The sequence below is a fragment of the Haliaeetus albicilla genome, chromosome 6 (genome assembly GCF_947461875.1).
Source record: "Haliaeetus albicilla chromosome 6, bHalAlb1.1, whole genome shotgun sequence".
Classification (NCBI taxonomy): Eukaryota; Metazoa; Chordata; class Aves; order Accipitriformes; family Accipitridae; genus Haliaeetus; species Haliaeetus albicilla.
The window spans coordinates 1,087,982-1,105,466 of record NC_091488.1 but is presented as its reverse complement, the minus strand read 5'-3'; the positions used below and the strand labels follow the sequence as shown (position 1 = coordinate 1,105,466).

The 17,485-nt window shown below is 41.3% G+C and overlaps 1 protein-coding gene across 6 annotated transcripts in view; it reads left to right on the top strand.

The window, feature by feature from the left end:
* Nucleotides 1–17,485, top strand: part of SH3KBP1 (SH3 domain containing kinase binding protein 1) — a 219,591-nt gene that overhangs the window by 159,725 nt on the left and 42,381 nt on the right. For all 6 annotated transcript variants that reach the window (XM_069784796.1, XM_069784795.1, XM_069784794.1 and 3 more), the window contains one exon: nt 6,395–6,489. In XM_069784796.1, coding sequence (XP_069640897.1) covers nt 6,395–6,489 — 95 coding nt within the window. The remainder of the gene's footprint in view (nt 1–6,394; nt 6,490–17,485) is intronic.

The following is a 17,485-nucleotide window of genomic DNA, read 5'->3' as shown; positions in this document are numbered from 1 at the left end:
TTTCCTCAATGAAGTATGGGCAGTGACAGACCACATGATAAATATGTAGTTCTTTGCAGCTGCTTTTCCTTCCAACTTGTGGTGGGTTGACCCTGGCTGGACACCAGGTGCCCACCAAAGCCACTCTATCACTGCCCCCCTCAGCTGGGCAGGGAGAGACAATATAATGAAAGGCTCGTGGGTCGAGATGAGGGATAGATCACTCACCAATTACCATCACAGGCAAAAGAGACTTGACTTGGGGAAATTAGTTTCATTTATTACCAATCAAATCAGAGTAGGATAATGAGAAATAAAACCAAATCTTAAAACACCTTCCCCCCACCTCTCCCTTCTTCCCAGGCTCAACTCCACTCCCGATTTTCTCTACCTCCTCCCCCACAGCGACGCAGGGGGATGGGGAATGGGGGCTGGGGTCAGTTCATCACACCTTGTCTCTGCCGCTCCTTCCTCCTCAGGGGCAGGACTCCTCACACTCTTCCCTTGCTCCAGCGTGGAGTCCCTCCCACGGGAGACAGTCCTTCACAAACTTCTCCAATGTGGGTCCTTCTCACAGGCTGCAGTTCTTCACGAAATGTTCCAGCGTGGGTCCCTTCCATGGGCTGCAGTCCTTCAGGCACAGACCGCTCCAGCGTGGATCCCCCATGGGGTCACAACTCCTGCCAGCAAACCTGCTCCAGCGTGGGCTCCTTTCTCCACGGGGCCACAGGTCCTGCCAGGAGCCTGCTCCAGCGCGGGCTTCCCACAGGGTCACAGTCTCCTTCGGGCACCCACCTGCTCCAGTGTGGGGTCCTCCCCAGGCTGCAGGTGGATCTGCTCCACGTGGTCTTCCCCACAGGCTGCAGGAGAATCTCTGCTCCGGAACCTGGAGCACCTCCTCCCCCTCCTTCTTCACTCGCCTTGGGGTCTGCAGGGTTGTTTCTCTCACATGTTCTCACTCCTTACTCTGACTGCAGTTGCTGTTGTGCAGCAACTTTTTCCCTTCTTAAATACGTTCTCCCAGAGGCACTACCACCGTCACTGATGGGCTCGGTCTTGGCCAGCAGCGAGTCCGTCTTGGAGCCGGCTGGCATTGGCTCTGTCGGACATGGGGGAAGTTTCTAGCAGCTGCTCACAGAAGCCACTCTTGTAGCCTCCTTGCTACCAAAACCCTGCCACACAAACCCAATACACAACTTCTGAGCTACAGGGATGATGCTGGGAAGATGAATTGCCTGTCACCCTAGGCCCTTGGGGTCTGTCAGGGAAGCTAGCAAAGGCTTTGTTCTTCCTTCCAAACGACAGGACTAAGGGGGACGAGGGCAGAGAAGATGCTTATTGTTGTGTCCCCATTGTACCTAGTCTTGTTGGAAGAATACAGTTCAAAAATCACAGGGTGTAGCCAAGGGCACATACTTTCAAATGGGATTATACCTAGCCCAAGTCCTCTCAGTTCAGAATATGCTGGGCCAGAAGTTGAACATCCTGCATTAGATCCAGCCTGTTTGAGTTGTAAGATATGCTGTAAGGTTTATCTGCTCACTCAGTTCCTTGAGCAGTGCCCATTGCCTATGGCGGGTTGTTCTCGTTTGCTTGGGGAGGAGCTGTGAGTTTGCAGAGAGAGGCTCTGTGGTCTGACAGAGTGAATTATTGTTGAATTAATAAATGAGGGCTGAAAAACTCATGATTATAATGTTTTCTCCTCCCTTACTGTTTCCAAGATGTCTGCTGTCAGGGATTTATTAGCAGGTATATTTTTAAAATGTCTTCAGGTCAGAGGAAAAAAGAGGGGCTTCTGGAAGAACCATCTGTGAGGTATAAATCCAGCCTTCGATGTCAAATGTAAAAATGAGATATATCATCTACAGTTGAGGGATGCTTAATATTGGTATCTCAGTTTGAAGCTTTAATTTGGTTTAAGTCTGTTTACCAGTCTTGTAATAGGATATATTATTTTGAAGTTTAGGTTTTTTGGTGTTTTTTTATTTCACTTTGAAAACCACTGAATTCGGCAAGTTCCAGTGTGATCTGTACAGTGATGTGTCTGAAATTAGAATTTCCTTTTATCTTTTCTTCCTTCCCATCTAAACATAACTGTTGAAATTAAGTGCTTCTACATCCTCTTGCGGTATTGTTCTCCACTGAGTAAGGACAATTTTAGCAGCAGAGTGACGTGACCCATTAGATTCTTCTCTGCTTTTATTAATCTGTTTGTAAAGGTTCATATTATTTTGAGTGCTGTTGGCTTTGCTTTTACTTACTTAAATCACGTTGGTCTACCATTCCCTTAGAAGAAGTTAGAAAGCTGACTTTGTTCAGTCACTTATATTGTTCCAAACCCATCTGTGTTGTTGAGACCTAGCTCTGTTGCAGTGTGGTCCACAGGGTCCTTGTTAGGCAGAGGAATGTGTTGATTTAGTGTACATCAGCGCAAATTGCACTCGAGGAGTCCAGACTTCTACGGTACGTGAACCATGAATTTTTTCCATGGCTGTGCCTTCACCCTGTGTTCTTGTGCCAGACTTCAGAGCACAGGGCAGCCGTAAGCCTACCCCAGCTCCCTCTTGTGCCTCTCACAAGATTGTCTCCTGGCTCTTTATGAACTTCATCAGTATTTGGCTGAGTTTAAGATCTGGGTTTTGATGTTTTTCTCTAGTTTAATTCCTTGTTTCTCTGATATCTGGATATTGTAACAAAAAAAAAGAAAGAATAAAGGTAAGAGCTTGTTGGGGAGGACGAACAGGTCATGGGAGAACAGAGTTCTTGACATCAGAACTAGAAGATGAAGATGCGTAGCCATTTGCTATATGTGAAAGACTGAGTTCTTTGGTTAAAGTCTTGCTGCTCTTGGCAGCCACTTACTGTGAGATCCACACTGACACATACTTTTAGCGGCAAAGCTTTAAAAAAAGAGAAGAAAGAGAGCACTTACTTTCCTGATTATCAACTGACTTTTTCAGATGCTGAAACCACAACCTTCTCCCCACTCTTGTCTGTCGGGGTCTTCATCTTGAAGGATGATTCAAATTTACAGTTTTCAAATAGCAAGGGGGAGCTGAGGGACGGTTGCCTGTAACAGGATTCAGGAGACACGAGCCCCCTGGAGACACTTGCTGTTCAAAGCATTCTTTAATCTGAAATGCATGGGATTCATCCATGCCAAGGGCGAGGGCTGCGCTGCTGGCATCCTTTCAGAATAGTTCCGTTACTGTGGTATAGTGGCTGTTCTTCACTGTTGATTAGCTGTGCATTGTGCTTGGCTTCCTGTCTAATCATGAGATTATACAGTGTATAGATTATCTAGCGAATGGAGGAACAACTTATGTGCTTGGGAATGGATACTCGAGAATGATCCTCCTTGGGCCCAGGTGGTGTTTGCCTCCTAGAGCCCAGCCTGACTTCTCTTCTGTATCCCAAAAAAGAGGTGCTAAGCCTGTTTACAGTAACCAGAGACTTCCCTGAGTATGCAGCACTCAGCTTCTTTAGTACAGTATTATATCTACATCGCCTCTGTACTAATTCACTGAATATATTATTTAGCAAAGCTGTTTTTCAGGATGCAGATACTCTCAGAATAGGAAAAAAAAAGAACCATAATTATTTAAGAGGGCGTACACACTGAAGCGTAAAAATGTGCTGAATCTCATGTTTCTCTTACGTGCTGCTCTGCATCTACCTGACCTAAGTCAACTTTTAACCAGCTTTTACATAAAATGTTATTATACTGTGTTCAGGACAAGTGAGCAGGTGAAACATCCTAGCTGGGTCCATAAAGAGAGATCCAAACCCTTTCTCCAGAAGGCAGTAAACTAACAGTTAGACATCGCTTTCATCGCCTGAAATCTGAGTTGTGACGTGGTGGTTCTCACATGCCCAGTCGTTTGGCAATGTTACCAAATGTTTATTTGACAGTGTTCCCTGCTCTCAGAAACAGCGAAAGAGGCTTATTTTTCCCTTGTTGGTGTTTTTTTTTCAATGATAACGTTCATTGTCTTTATCAGACTCTTGTTTCTTCAGAGACATCAGAAGGGGTATGGTGGGTTGACCCCAGCCAGCAGCTAAGCTCCACCCAGCCACTTGCTCCCCCCCAGGGGAGGGAACATGGGGACTAAAAGCAAGAAAACTCACAGATGAAGACAGTTTAATGAGTGAATGAAACAGAAAAAAAAAAAAAAAAGCAATGCAAAGGCAATCATCCACCACTTACCACAAGTAGACCAATGCCCAGCCAGTCTCCAAGCAACGTCTGCCTCCCAGACCAACACCCCCAAGGCCAGCCTTCTTCATTGCTGAGCGGGAGGTGATGTGGCACACAACATCCCTTTGCTCAGCTGGGGTCAGCCATCCCGGCTGTGTCCCCTCCCGGCTTCTTGCCCACCCCTGACTACGTGCTGGGGGATGGGGAAGAAAAAGAGAAAAGAGAAAGCCTTGATGCTGTGCAGGTACTGCTCAGCAATAGCCACAGCACTGGGGCGGGGGGGTTACCACTGCTGTTTTAGTCACAAATCCAAAACGCAGCACCCTGCAGGCTGCTGGGAAGAGAACGGACTCCATCCCAGCCAGACCAAGTACCGAGCGGGGCTGGAAAGCCAACTGCTAATGCTCTTGGATAAATTTAAATTTTTGTGTTCAGGAAAATAAATCTGTGAAGCCTGAGAAATTCTTGTTTACTTGAACCGGCGCCACACAAAATTCGTGCCGTTTCTGAGCAGCAGTGTGTGAACTGGAGAAGAGCTTTCCCCTTCCCCATCAGTACTGATTCGTTTCTCAGACTGATTGTGCTTACAGGCAGAAACCCTTCACACGCACGTGTGTTGGCTGGTTGTTTAAGGTCGATGTTCCTGTCGCTAAACTTCAGCTGTTGGGATGCAGCCTCTGAGTCGGAGCCCTAAGTTTCGGTGTACGCGTGTGAGCTCGGTGTCTGGGCTCCCACGGGTCCCAGCGGAGGTCTGTCCAGGGAGTTCGGGGTGCGATTCGGCTAACCAAATGTAGGTGTCTGCTCTCAGGGTGAAGAGCTCGCTCTCTCAGGGTGAGAGCCGCTCTCAAGGCTTCGCTCACTTTAGCGGCTTCGTCTCCACCGACTGCAGTGCGAGTGTAGGCACTGGCATCGTCGGTTTCTAACATCAGATGCCCAAATCTGAACCCAGACATCATGCCCAGCCTTGGGGGCTGAAGTCAGTAGGCTGCATCTGGAGCTGTTTGAGATGATACCCCAAGGTATTTTGGCTTGCCTTCAGCGGCCAGGCCAGAGGGGCCTGGCTCTTCCATAGGTTGTGCATGGTATCTGCCAACCGCGCGGGTGTCTTACATCCCCACGAGTGTCTGAAGTGGCACTTAGTGTCTGGGCAGCTGAACTCGCCCCCCCGTGGAGCTGCAAATACCCACAAGTGTAATAGCGCAGGTTCTCTCTGTAGTAAGTATAAAGAAATAAGTCCTTTTCTTTCAAATTAATTTAGACTTCTGTGGCCTGCAAGTACCTGTTTCTCTGCATCGAACATGACAGTTGACTAGAGGTAGAGGTCATCAAAACTGAGACAGCTGAAGTGAGGTGAACACTTCTTCAAAGTCACATGCCACTCTACAAAGGGTCCAGTAATTCCTCTGTGTGTTTCTTTGGTCTTTTTAAACCTGCTGTCTTAGAGTATCACATATATTTATACATTATTTAACAGCTGGAATACATATTCCCTTTTTATTTGTAAGGCACGTTGACATACTTGTCTGTTGCGCAGCAACATGTTGTACGTAACTGCTTTTCATGACAACTGCTTTTTATGATTTCCGAGTAGGAGTGCTGGCTCCTGTATTTTCCAGATTAAGGTTGAGTTGAGGCCCTTATTTACAGACAGCAAAGGGAAAAGGGAAGAGGAAACTGTAGACTAATATTCAAAACTCTTTTATGCTGAGTGTACAGAAGGCTTAGTTATGAATGCCTTTACATTTACTAATGTATTATGTATTATTTATTATTTTATCATCTTTATAAAATACCTGCTTTCTTGCACACCAAGGGATAGAAAAACTGTGTCAACCTACTGGGTCCTTTATGCTTCCAATTTATGTGATCTGGTGGAAGGCCGTACCAGTGGAACTGTTGAAGCAAGTGTCAGATACAGGCTTACTCTAAGGGAAATGGTTTGTGGCAGGTTGCTGTCTGGAGCAATTTCATTTGAGATAATGGTTCTAGGGGCTACAGAGCTGACTCCCTGGATGACGTGTGTGGGAATGCTCATCAGTGTGCAGTTTTTTAAATATTTCATACTGTTTATGAAGGTCTAAAATACAAAAAGAAAGGTGGCAAGAAAATAAAGCAGCACAAAGAGACACTTGTGGAACATTTTATGAAGATTTTCATCCTTGGATAAGCAGTTGTTATAAAGTGACAATTTATCACATTGAATGTTCTTCCTTTCAGCCAAGGAGTATTGCAAAGTGATATTTCCGTATGAAGCACAGAATGATGATGAACTCACAATCCGAGAAGGTGATGTCGTCACGCTTATCAGTAAGGTAAAAGCAATGTTTTTCTCCTATAAGCAGGGATCCAGATATTTAAATTGGCATAATTCAATTGCCATAAAAATCCCTATTTGTGTCTTGGACAGTGTCCTTCCTAAGACAGTGCCGGTTTGACAATGAAATGTTACGTAGACTTCAGAGAGCCCTACATCTCCCTTCCTTTTGTGCTTTAGAGCCTTACCTTGATAATGTTAAGTGAAGAACAGCAGACCTGTACTCTTGAGTTTACAAGTTTATTCAATTAATCTTAATTTGAATCTGCTGGCAGATCTACAGAAATTGTAAATTGATCCCTGTAACAAACATGAAAGCCTAGAGAATAAACTGGAAGACTCAAGAAAGCGGCAGCTTTGAACATCTCTGTTAGGTGTATGAGTTATCTTTCTTGCAGGAATTGTGAATTAGATTTTTGGGGGTTAGATGGAGATAATGTGCCTAAATTAGCTTAATGAACTAAACACTTATTTAAATGTAGCCACCCTTAACACTATGGTAAAGCAGAAAAAGATGATAAAGAAGAAATTAAATAATTTTAGATCTGTATTCTTTTCTTTAAAATTACTTGAAATGATTCAAGATTAGCAATTAAAAAACAGTGCCAGGATTTATACTAAATCTCCAAAAGCTATACAGTAAGATGGGGAGTAAACAGTTGGTTTTCTTATAGAAGAGCTGTGCACCATGTTACAGAGGATGGATTATAGTTTAGGTGCACTTAATTTCCTGCTCTTGGTTAAAGACTTTACAGTTTGTTTAAATGTTTTTGACTGCTGGACGTAAGTATTTGGGAAAAAAAGCTGCGAAGTTGAAAAGCCTGTGGATTTTGCATGATGAAGATTAATTGTGATGAAGTGCACAATAGTGCTGTTGTTGTTTGTGCTTATGTGAAAGTAAATGAATGAATTCTATAATTGATAAGTTTTGTAAGAAATTGTTACTTGACTGAGCAATTTGGCACCTGGGCAGAAAAAACCCCAAACCTTAGGAAGTACATCTGGGGCAGTGTTTGCTATATACAAAGCCATCTGCAGTCCTAGAGGACATCATCTTTGTCCTGAAGTATATACATGTAACTGAGGCAAAATAATCAGACATTTGGTAGGAAGAGAAACTGCAAATTCAAAAACTAAATTATGTATATTAAATATTCTTTAATGACTTGCCGTCAATGACTTTTTTGTGTAGCTTGTCCTGAAAACTGCTTGGCTTTGCCTGATTTAGAAAGTTCTTGTGTGGGTATTTTACAGTGCCTCTGATCATGGAAATGGCTTTTAAGACGTTGTTCCTGTCCACTTTACGCTTTATTGAGCAGGTTGATTTAACTCTCTGAGATGGCTGGTCTCCAGGTGGAGCTGTGTTCTTCAGTATACATAGATAAAGAGAAAATTACTTTACAGAGGTTTCAGTACAAGACTTCATTTACTTGCTTTTTCCCATTTTCTTCTTCCTGCTTCCTCTGCCTCCACAATGGAAGGATATTTGTCTTTTATAATAACTGATGATCTGACTGAATTGATCAGTTTTCCCAACCATGCAGTGAGAAGTTTGTCAGTCTGTTTGCTAGTATGTCCCCTGTCCATCTACTCTCCAGCCTGATGGTATCAAGCCACTGCAGGCATTTTGTTCAATTTTCTTCTTTTTTCTGTGGTATATGACATGTCTATGAACAGTTACATAAAACCATGCCTCTAGAGAGTGGGGGATCTCAATGCAAAAAGGCTTGGCATTTCTCTGTGGATGTTTTTTTATACTGTGCCTGAACTAATCTGAGATACTGAAGACACAGTGCTTAACAAGCAGTCACTTTGCAGATCCTTTTGTGGTTTGCAGACATCATTGCAGTCTGACTTGCGGGGTTTTTTCATCTGTTTTTAACACATATAGTTTCAAAAATAAAATTCAAGTGATGTGGAGTCAGGGTCCCTGCTGTAGAGTTCTGAAAACAGTGGGGCCTCCTCCATGCTCTACTATGGGATGTAGTAACTTTATTTTAGTCCAAAACTTCTGAAGCAGGTGTCTGTTGTCATTTTTCTTCTGTCAGCAATAACAAAGTCAGACTCACCTTTCTGCCCACTATGGTTTTGCTTTGCTATCAGATTACAGAGCTTCTTTTAATCTATTTGCAAGAAATTGTTTTGCAAGGTTTGCTTTCTATGCTGGAGCATTAGACAAAATTTATTCTTGCCAATTATCTAGGCGGAGGGAGAGAAGATTGTTACTTCTAAAGAAAGAGATGGGTGTCGTACTACTTCCTACAACCACAGATGCATTATCATAAAATAATGTGTTTTGCTGAAATCACTAAAACCAGAAGTGATATGAATTCTCCATATGAAAAGCCCCTCACTAGGCTAATCTATTTTCACACAGTCAGATCTATGGGAATGTTGAAGACCCACAATTTTAACTCATACTGCATTTGCATTTAATTGAAAACAAAAGCATTTGGGAGAATGTTTGGAAGTGGCTGAAGTAATGAGTGAGTGACAGAGGAATGGGAGAGAAATCTCATGAAAATAACGTAAAATGCATTAAAAGAATCTTAAAAAGCATGAAGATGAGATAGCACTTGATAGGTGCTAAGAGGAAGGGGAATGACTTAAATGAGCTAAATGGTAAGTTACTAGGAGAGCCTGTTTATTTGTGCATGCACATGTGAGAGTACATGTGTGAGGAAGCTGTTAGTCTGGTATTCATCTTAAAACGCTAAAACTTTATTTTTTGGAAAGAATTACAAAAAAGTAGTATCAGTAAAGGCAGAATTCAAAATCACCATTTTGACAATGCCCCTGCAGATAAAAGGGATAAGATTATATGAGATTTCTCTCTTTTTTTCAGCTAAATTAATTATAAAAATCCCTTTGTCAAGGTCATCAAATATCTACCTCATACAAAGAACAAACCAATTTTTTTTTTTATCATGGCCTTTGCAGAATCTGTTTCAAGTTCTTCCTGTTTTGATGGATGTTGAGATATTGAATCAAAAGCTGGTCAGACCTTTTCTATAGGCCTCTATGATAAGGGAATTGGAATATCTGAATTTTTTTATGAAATAGCCAAGAATACTTTGAACGGATTTGCTCAATCACAAGTGACTTCCCTAATCACTTGGAGAATGTGCTGATAAGTTTTATTTAAACACTGAAGTGAGTCAGTAGAGGCTGATCATTTAGTGGTCAGAATGGTATGTAATTTGGGAGATATAAGGGAAGGATGGCATTATGCAAGAATGATAGCCAAAAATAATTGCTGATTAAACAGCATATTGAGTCATTTTTTGATGAACTGCATAGGCCTAAATCATGGAAAAGATACACGATGAGACAGAGTCCAAACATATGGTAATAACAGTTGTTTTCTCATAGGTTAAAATTTACCTTAAACACTAGAAGAAAAGCAGAAACTAACTTCACATAAATGAATTCCAAACATTTCTGGAAAAGGCTTTTCTCTCCTCCTTTTCCCCAGTGAAGCAAATACTCTTGTAGATACATAGAAAAGGTCTTATTAATTACAGGAAATTAAAGTGAACAAATGGTAGTCCTTTAATCCCTTCATGCAAAATATTTGAAGATAGAAGACCAGAAAATATTGGTCAGAATTGTAAAGGCAGGTAAAAACTTCATTTTTAAGGCGATAAAACAGTAGACCTGGTACCTTTGCTTTGCAAAAAGGAGACTAAGAAAAATACACCTTTGGAAGAAAGAAAACAAAAGCAAAATACAGTAATTTTACTTGTACAGTTAAGGTGATAGTTGTGCAATTTGATGATAAGATACATTCATAAGCTGAAAAGATATGAGTGACAAGAGGCCATGAGATTTACCCTGTAGGTTATTCTCTGTAATGTCAAACATTTGTGTTCCTTAGGTAATTTTTTTAGTGTCTTCAAAATGTTCCTGACAGCATTTGGATAAGGACAAGAACACTGGTAGTGCCTGCACTGTGCGGCTGAAGGAGAGTGGCAAACAGGTGTTTTATCATGCTCAAATACTGATTTTGGAGACTCTATTTGCAATCGAGTTGCTTTTAAGCAACAGAAGATTCATGTGACATTTTCAACTGTCATCTTGAAAATCTTTTAGGATTTTTCATTCCAGCACTTTTAGACATAGCTACCGTAGGCTACTTTCCAGTGTTAATAAAGACTGTTTATGCAAACACTACAAGTTTTTTAGTAGCTCTTCTAAATTCTGACAAAATGCATAGGATTCTGGAGAGGTCACTGGCATACAGAAAATGACCTGTGTGAGGAATCAATAGTAATAGCTAAATAATTTCAAAGCAAATACATCAAGAACACACTGGCAGCTGCGCACTCATTTGAAAGCAGTTTTACTTGCCTGTGAAAGATTTCATTGCACTGCATCAATCTACCTCAGCTCTAGGCAGTAAAGACCACTTTGTTCCCAGGAATGAAAATGGTCTGGATAAATAAAATTAACTACTTCAAAAATCATTGCAAATTTGAAAAGCTGACAGTAATAGAAGGGTATCCTCACCTGAACCCTTATTATCAGAGTAGGAGTAGTGGAGGGCAATAGCAGTGGCAATTCTGCCAATTCTGAATGTACAAGATGTTGAAATGAATAGGTGTTAATATATCGGTTGGAATAATAATCTTGTGCCGTGCTCTGCATATCCCACCTGGCTTTCCCTCAGCCTCCACCAACCTGGATTGCAAAGCCTTTCTTCTCCTGCTGCAGGCTAATGCCTGAATACATGGCATTAGTGGTAGGAACGTGTTGCACTGAAGTGATGGATGAATGTAAAAGGGGGTCCTTTCTGATTTTGCAAAAGAGCTTTCATGAGGAGGTGAGTTTCACAGAGGGCATCCAGCACGCAACAGTGAAAAATAAAGCAACAGTGACCTACAGCCTCCCAAAATCTTGCTGATGCTTTTCAAATAGTACTGGCAAAGTTGGTGCATTGATATCATGAAAGACAGAACAGGGTAATGCCTGTCACTAGTGAAAGACTTCCATGACAAATTATCTGGTCTAGATATTTAATGACAATCCAGATATTTAATGGCAATCCAATTTGTAGTGCTTAATTCTGTGCTGGGGAAGAAAGAGCCATAAACCTAGTATCTAAAAATAAGTATAATGGCAGTCAGGTTTTGCAAAGATAGTATTTGCTTTCGGTGTTACTGTTAATAATTTAGTGTGAGATTTGCAAGTTTTCTGTACGTGTACTGAGTCCCTGCCCCGAAGCACATGCAGTCAAGTGGTAGGACAGACAAGTAAGTTCAGGCAAATAGAAGGGTATAAGGAAACAATGAAATGAGATTCGCTCTTGATAGTCTCTTTCATAATGTCACCTTTTCACTGTTGCAGTGACTGCTCTGTGCATTTGTCCGTGTTAGAGAATGGAATCTGTCCTTATGCGAAGTGTTTAATATTTTCCAGTTAGGGTAGTCATTAGGCACTTAATTTCACCCTCACGGAATTTATAGACAGTCACCCAAGTACAGCCCTTTCGCCAAAACAATTCTCCCGGTGTTCCCTCTTACAACATCTTTGAGTGCTCATCCTGGTGCAGGAGGTAATTGTCCCGAGCACTTTCGTTAGCTGAGCAATTGCCAAGGCGAACTCGGCTGGGTAGGGCTGTGAAGGAAAACAGCTGCTCCGACGGATGCGGGAGGCTCCCAAAGGGATGAAATTAGTAAGTGCTATGTGCAAGAGTCGTGCCAGTGAGCTGAGGCCGTGAGCAGGGGAAGGAGCAGGAGCCGGGCGGTGTGATAGAGGAGGACGCACTAGCTGATACTTAACTGAACATTTCGCTAGGTCGTGGTGTCACTACGGTGGAAACCTCTCTCTTGCTTCCATTTGTTTCTATGGGGGTTTTTTGTTGCTGAATTTTTCTGTAAGCTTTTAATTGCAAACAGCACATACATACTTTACAACCCTTGGTTATAGAAATACGTGGAGGAATTAGAAGACTTCCAGTTTTTCTTTCAGTATGAGCAAATAGGTAGATAGTATCGCTCATTTTTCCCTATTAAGGTGAAAATTTCGGTATTTTCCACTCTATGGGTAAAAAAAAAAAAGAGTGGTAATATATGAAGTAATTAAAAATAAAGCTCATTGGCCAAGAAACAGAAATTTTTAAAGCAGAAGTATGGAAGGTTGTCTGTTTCAAAAGAAGGGAAGAAGTTAGTCATATTTCATGATAGCCATTCAGGTAATGTTGTTTTTCCTTGATTGACAGCTAAAAGCTTTTATCTCATTTTTAGAAACGAGTTTACTAATACAACAATACAAAAAATTTAGGTTATGCAGGGGAAAATATGATCTGGTTTAATAAAACATAAAAATGGCTTTCTGTCAGAGCAACACAGTGGATTTTTGACACTAAATATTTGGTCAGGCACATAGCCTGTTTGGGGGTTTAATACAAGATACTTTGTGCATTTGTAACTTCTGCAACAATCTTGCACATAGAAACTGAAAGGAACAGAGTAAGTAAACCTCAAATAATGTCCCGCTTTAAGAAAGCTTTTATGATGTTTTGTGTTTAAAGAATACCATGTAAGCAGTAAAGGCACTTACCGCTTGCCTTTGGAAATAAATAGGTATTTCCCTCAGAGAGAACAATACCATAAAGGGTCTCAGTGCCTGCCCTTTTCTCTCCTGAGATATCCATGAATTATTCAACACATCTTTGGCCGGACCTAATAGCCGTACCTAATCTGCTTTCTGTGTTCCTTGCCCCCTGCGCTGTGCCTAGCACCAGTTTTTCCCCCAAGCCATCCCGCCTCCTAAGCTGATGGAGAAACCTGCTCGTACTGACGTTGCTGATTCAATACAAGAAAATATTTTGCAAAGCGTGGCTGCTGAAAGGGATGGTTCTGCTCCTACCCTTCTGCGCTGCATCTGGCAACCTTGGCCAGAGGACACGCAGGGACGCGTGGGTGGGAGAGGGCGATACGAGGAGCGGGATTGCCCCGGCGGTCAGCAGCCTGCTGAGACACGGGCTTGGCGGTAGGGTCACTGTTCCCTGACCCGAAACTTTCCTCTGAAGGTTTTGACCCAATGGGAATGAGAAGGTTTGGATTTTTGCTGGGTTTCAGGCCACGGTGCCGTGTGGGGTGGTAGCTGGAGTAGGTCCTGTAGAAGGAGACCCTTTTGACATGCTGCTAATGTGCGTGGCAAATACATGGCATAAAACTTGTGTCGTTGCATAGAAGTGTGAGTGTTTCCTCATACGAGTGATATAAAGCAGTCATCTGAAACTCGTGGGGACAGTGGTGATCAAATAAATAAATATATTCACTTTCTAAAATGGTTTGATACACTCAGTAAGTTACAGGGAAACCAGACTGTAAGTAATTGTCCTCTCAATTTGCTTCTTGACTGAACCTTGTCCTTGGCCAAGACTTTCAGATGTTTATAAATAAATTTTTAACATTTATTCATATCATGCAGCATCTCTTGGCTGCTGTGATTAGCAATGGGGCATTAAGTAAGGTCTGTGTAGAGACACAGCCTGACAATATGTTTAAGAAGGTACCAGGTGCAGCTTACGTTTCACTGGTATCTTTAGAAACATCACTGAAACACGAATGTTTGAGCTGAGCGCTAACTGTGAAGCCTGAGATTAGTCCAGGGAAGAAGGGAACAGCCAGCACTTGAATGTTCGTCTTGTTAGTATATTTATAATATTATTTTTTTAAAGTACACACTGAAGTTCTCTTTTACTGTTCTCGTTATCACTGATTGCAGCACTACAGCAGTGCCTTCAGAGGAAGGGATTCTGTTGTTCCTGGGAAATCCTAAATTTGAATTTTGACAAATGGAAGTTCATGCCAAGCTATGTAGGTGAAGTGGCAGGATCCCTCATGCGTGCAATGCTTCAAGATTTGCATCATTTGCAAAGAGTGAGGTTTATTTGTAAGTATGTTTAATACAGCCAAGCTAATCTAAAGAGATAACATATTTTAAGATAAAAAAGGAAAGAATTTTTTTTTCTACCCTGTGCTTACAAAAGATATCATTGAAATGCTGAGGCATGTGGAAGACTGTGATTATTGCTCACGATGTGGGCTTTAGACTCACTGCTTAGCTTCATCCTTTCTTTTATCCTGAATGTTGGTTTCACCTACTGGTTTGATGGTATTATCTGAAATCCAACCTTTTCAGGCTAGGGAGAGCTATTTAAAGGGAAAGTAAAAATGCACATATAGTGCCAAGTAATTAGGACCCTGGTCCTAACGTATCTGCAATCTAAGTAGTAATAGCATTAAATAATCCTTCAAATGTTTTGTTCTATGTTTTTATAATCTTTCTAAATAAAAAAAAAGTAATTACATAAATACTATATCTTGGCTCATCAGAGGCATAAATTATGTCTTTTACTAGCACCACCTTTTGTGTTTGTGTTGGCTAATTTAGTTTTAATTTGAGTATTGGAGTGCTAGAGTTTTATGATGTCGAACATACTTATTTCTCCATGATATTCTGCTGACTGAACATTGCAAGTGAAGTGAATCCCCAGAAGAGATTGTTTTGTTCAATGAGCGATGTAATTTTTCCTGTTTGTACAAATATTTCATCAAAGCATTTCAGCTCCATTATTGATTAAACTACTTAGTCACTGAGTATAAAGTCTAAAGGTTAGACCTTGCCTGCAACAGATTTGACAGACAAAATTTATCTGGTCTGCTAGATCCTCTACCCTAATGTCCTGGGTATTGCAGGTCCTTCATTGTTCGCACCCAATTTCTTTTTTGCAGGGCCCAATAACCTGGGCCAATTCTTGAACTGACTGTCTTCTGGAGAGGTATCTTCTTGTTGTGCCTTCCAGTAAAAAACACCATCTGGAAAGCGTAGTGTAACCACAGCTGAAATAATGTGTAATTTCTGACAGTCTCTCCCATTTCCTTCTGTGCAGTGTTGACATGGTAAATTCTTTGTGGAGCCTTGGAGCTTATGGATAAAGAAAAGTGTACCTGTTTGACTTCTTAAGCTTTAAAAGATACAACTGGTGTCCTCAGATGTAAGGTTCCTTATGGCTTGTGCATGAGAGCTGACAGGAGCTGGGAAGGATCCATGCAGGATTTGGGTCTTTTGGGACATAGGCTGAGGACCTGAGCAGGATAAATCCCTGGATTAACGGCCAAACAGAGCCAGACTGGGAGGTTTCCTCTCATACTTTTCTTTCAGTATTTCATAATCTATGAATATTTCCCAGAAAGCGTATGTGAAGGGAAAACGGGTGTTCTCCAGGACTGCCTCAGAAGACTAATTTATTGTCTGTTGCACTGTCTCTTTTATCTAAATTATCTTGGATTAGGTAGTTGTTGAGAGATTCATTCTGCCTTATTGCCAGATTTTAAAATTATGTTTCTGCTGAGGAGTACTTGATTACTAACCAGGTACTTTAAATCATAGCCATTTTCTTCAAAAGTATTCAACAATTTTTCACTGTTCTTTAAGGTCTCAATCTCTGTAACTGAGCTTAATAAGTAACAAAGCTTGATCATTTTCAATACAGTCTTAGGTAGCACAAGGTGGGTGTAACGTAAGCCTCTAGAGAGATGCTTTCCTTCATTCATAGATATTTTACCAATTTTTACAAGAATTTATGAAGACTCTAAAATCAATTATTTTCTGACTTGTAAAATAAAATTGGATTTTGAGGATAATATGGCTTAGTTTCAGCATCATGATAACTGAATGTAGTAAGAAATGTTAAAGAAATATTCTTGAATATTATTAAACTGTTTTTTTCACCCAGCTTTAACATGATTTTGTTGTTTCCCCCCAATGACAAGGTTGTATTAATGAAGATCTGATGTGGTGTGAGGTCAGGTTCTGTTTAGTTCATTTCAAAGTTACTAAAATAATGCTGATCTTTGACACCTGACCGTATTTTTAAATCAAGGCAGTTCATTCAATAACAGGGTAAAAAACAAAACAGAAATTTCTCCGCACATTATTGGGTTTGCCCAGTGATGTCATACACCAACTTGTAAAATCACAGAGCCTGTCCCGTGGCCTTCTGCACGAGAGCTGGGAGCTCTTGGCCCCGGCGCTGCCCCACGGGTGCTCTGCATGGGTGGGCTGGATGGCGCGGTGCTTGTCCTTCAGATTTGTCTTTCTGTGAGACCTTTAATCCTCGCTCAAGTTCAGAAGCCTTTGTGTGTTACGTGTAACTCTGTGTGTATGGATGGTGTCTTGAAAAGCGGTATAGACACGTGTGTTCCCATTAAAGGTGCTTTGTTTTTCTTCAAATTACGAGGTTGGCTCTCAGTTGTGGAAAGACTGCTAGAGAGATGCTTACAGAGAGGGTGGTAGTCATTTAATGTGCTGCTGCCTGCATAGTAGAGCTGGCACGTGAAAGCTCCCAGTGCAAGTGTAAGAAGTATTCATGGCTTTCTGAATGCGATTTTAACAGCTAAACATTCTTCTTGGTGAGAACCCACTTTGCAAGGGCAGAAGGAAAGCAGACATTTGATGAATACAACTTCTGGGATTTTTTTTTTTTTTTTTTTTTTTCAATTGTGCAAGGAACTATGTATTCTAGTGGAGATTTCGGTGAAACTGTAGTATCCTACCATGAAAATTTCACTTTTTCAAACCCTGCACCGTTATGGTGTATCTCAGGACTCTGAATAGTCTGAATTTTTCCTTTGTAAATTTAGCTTGCCAATGGTATATTTGAAGCTTAGTTATCTATAAATCTTAAATTCAAAAGATAATTCTTATGGGCCAGTTATTTTAGAAGATCTCTGGAAATGATGACTATGCATGCATGCTTCTACTGACATGAGCAGAAAACTTATGTGAGCACTCCAAGAGTACGCATGCCACAGTACATGCTTTGCAGCTGCCTTTTCTGAGGACCTGCTTGTTCTTGGGTTTGGCATTGTTTCTATCCTAGCTATAATGATGACATCTGTAGGATGAAATATTTCTGTATCAAAAACTTTTAATCAGAAAAGCTGAAAATTGAGCAGTTACGGGTTGATGTCTAAACCATG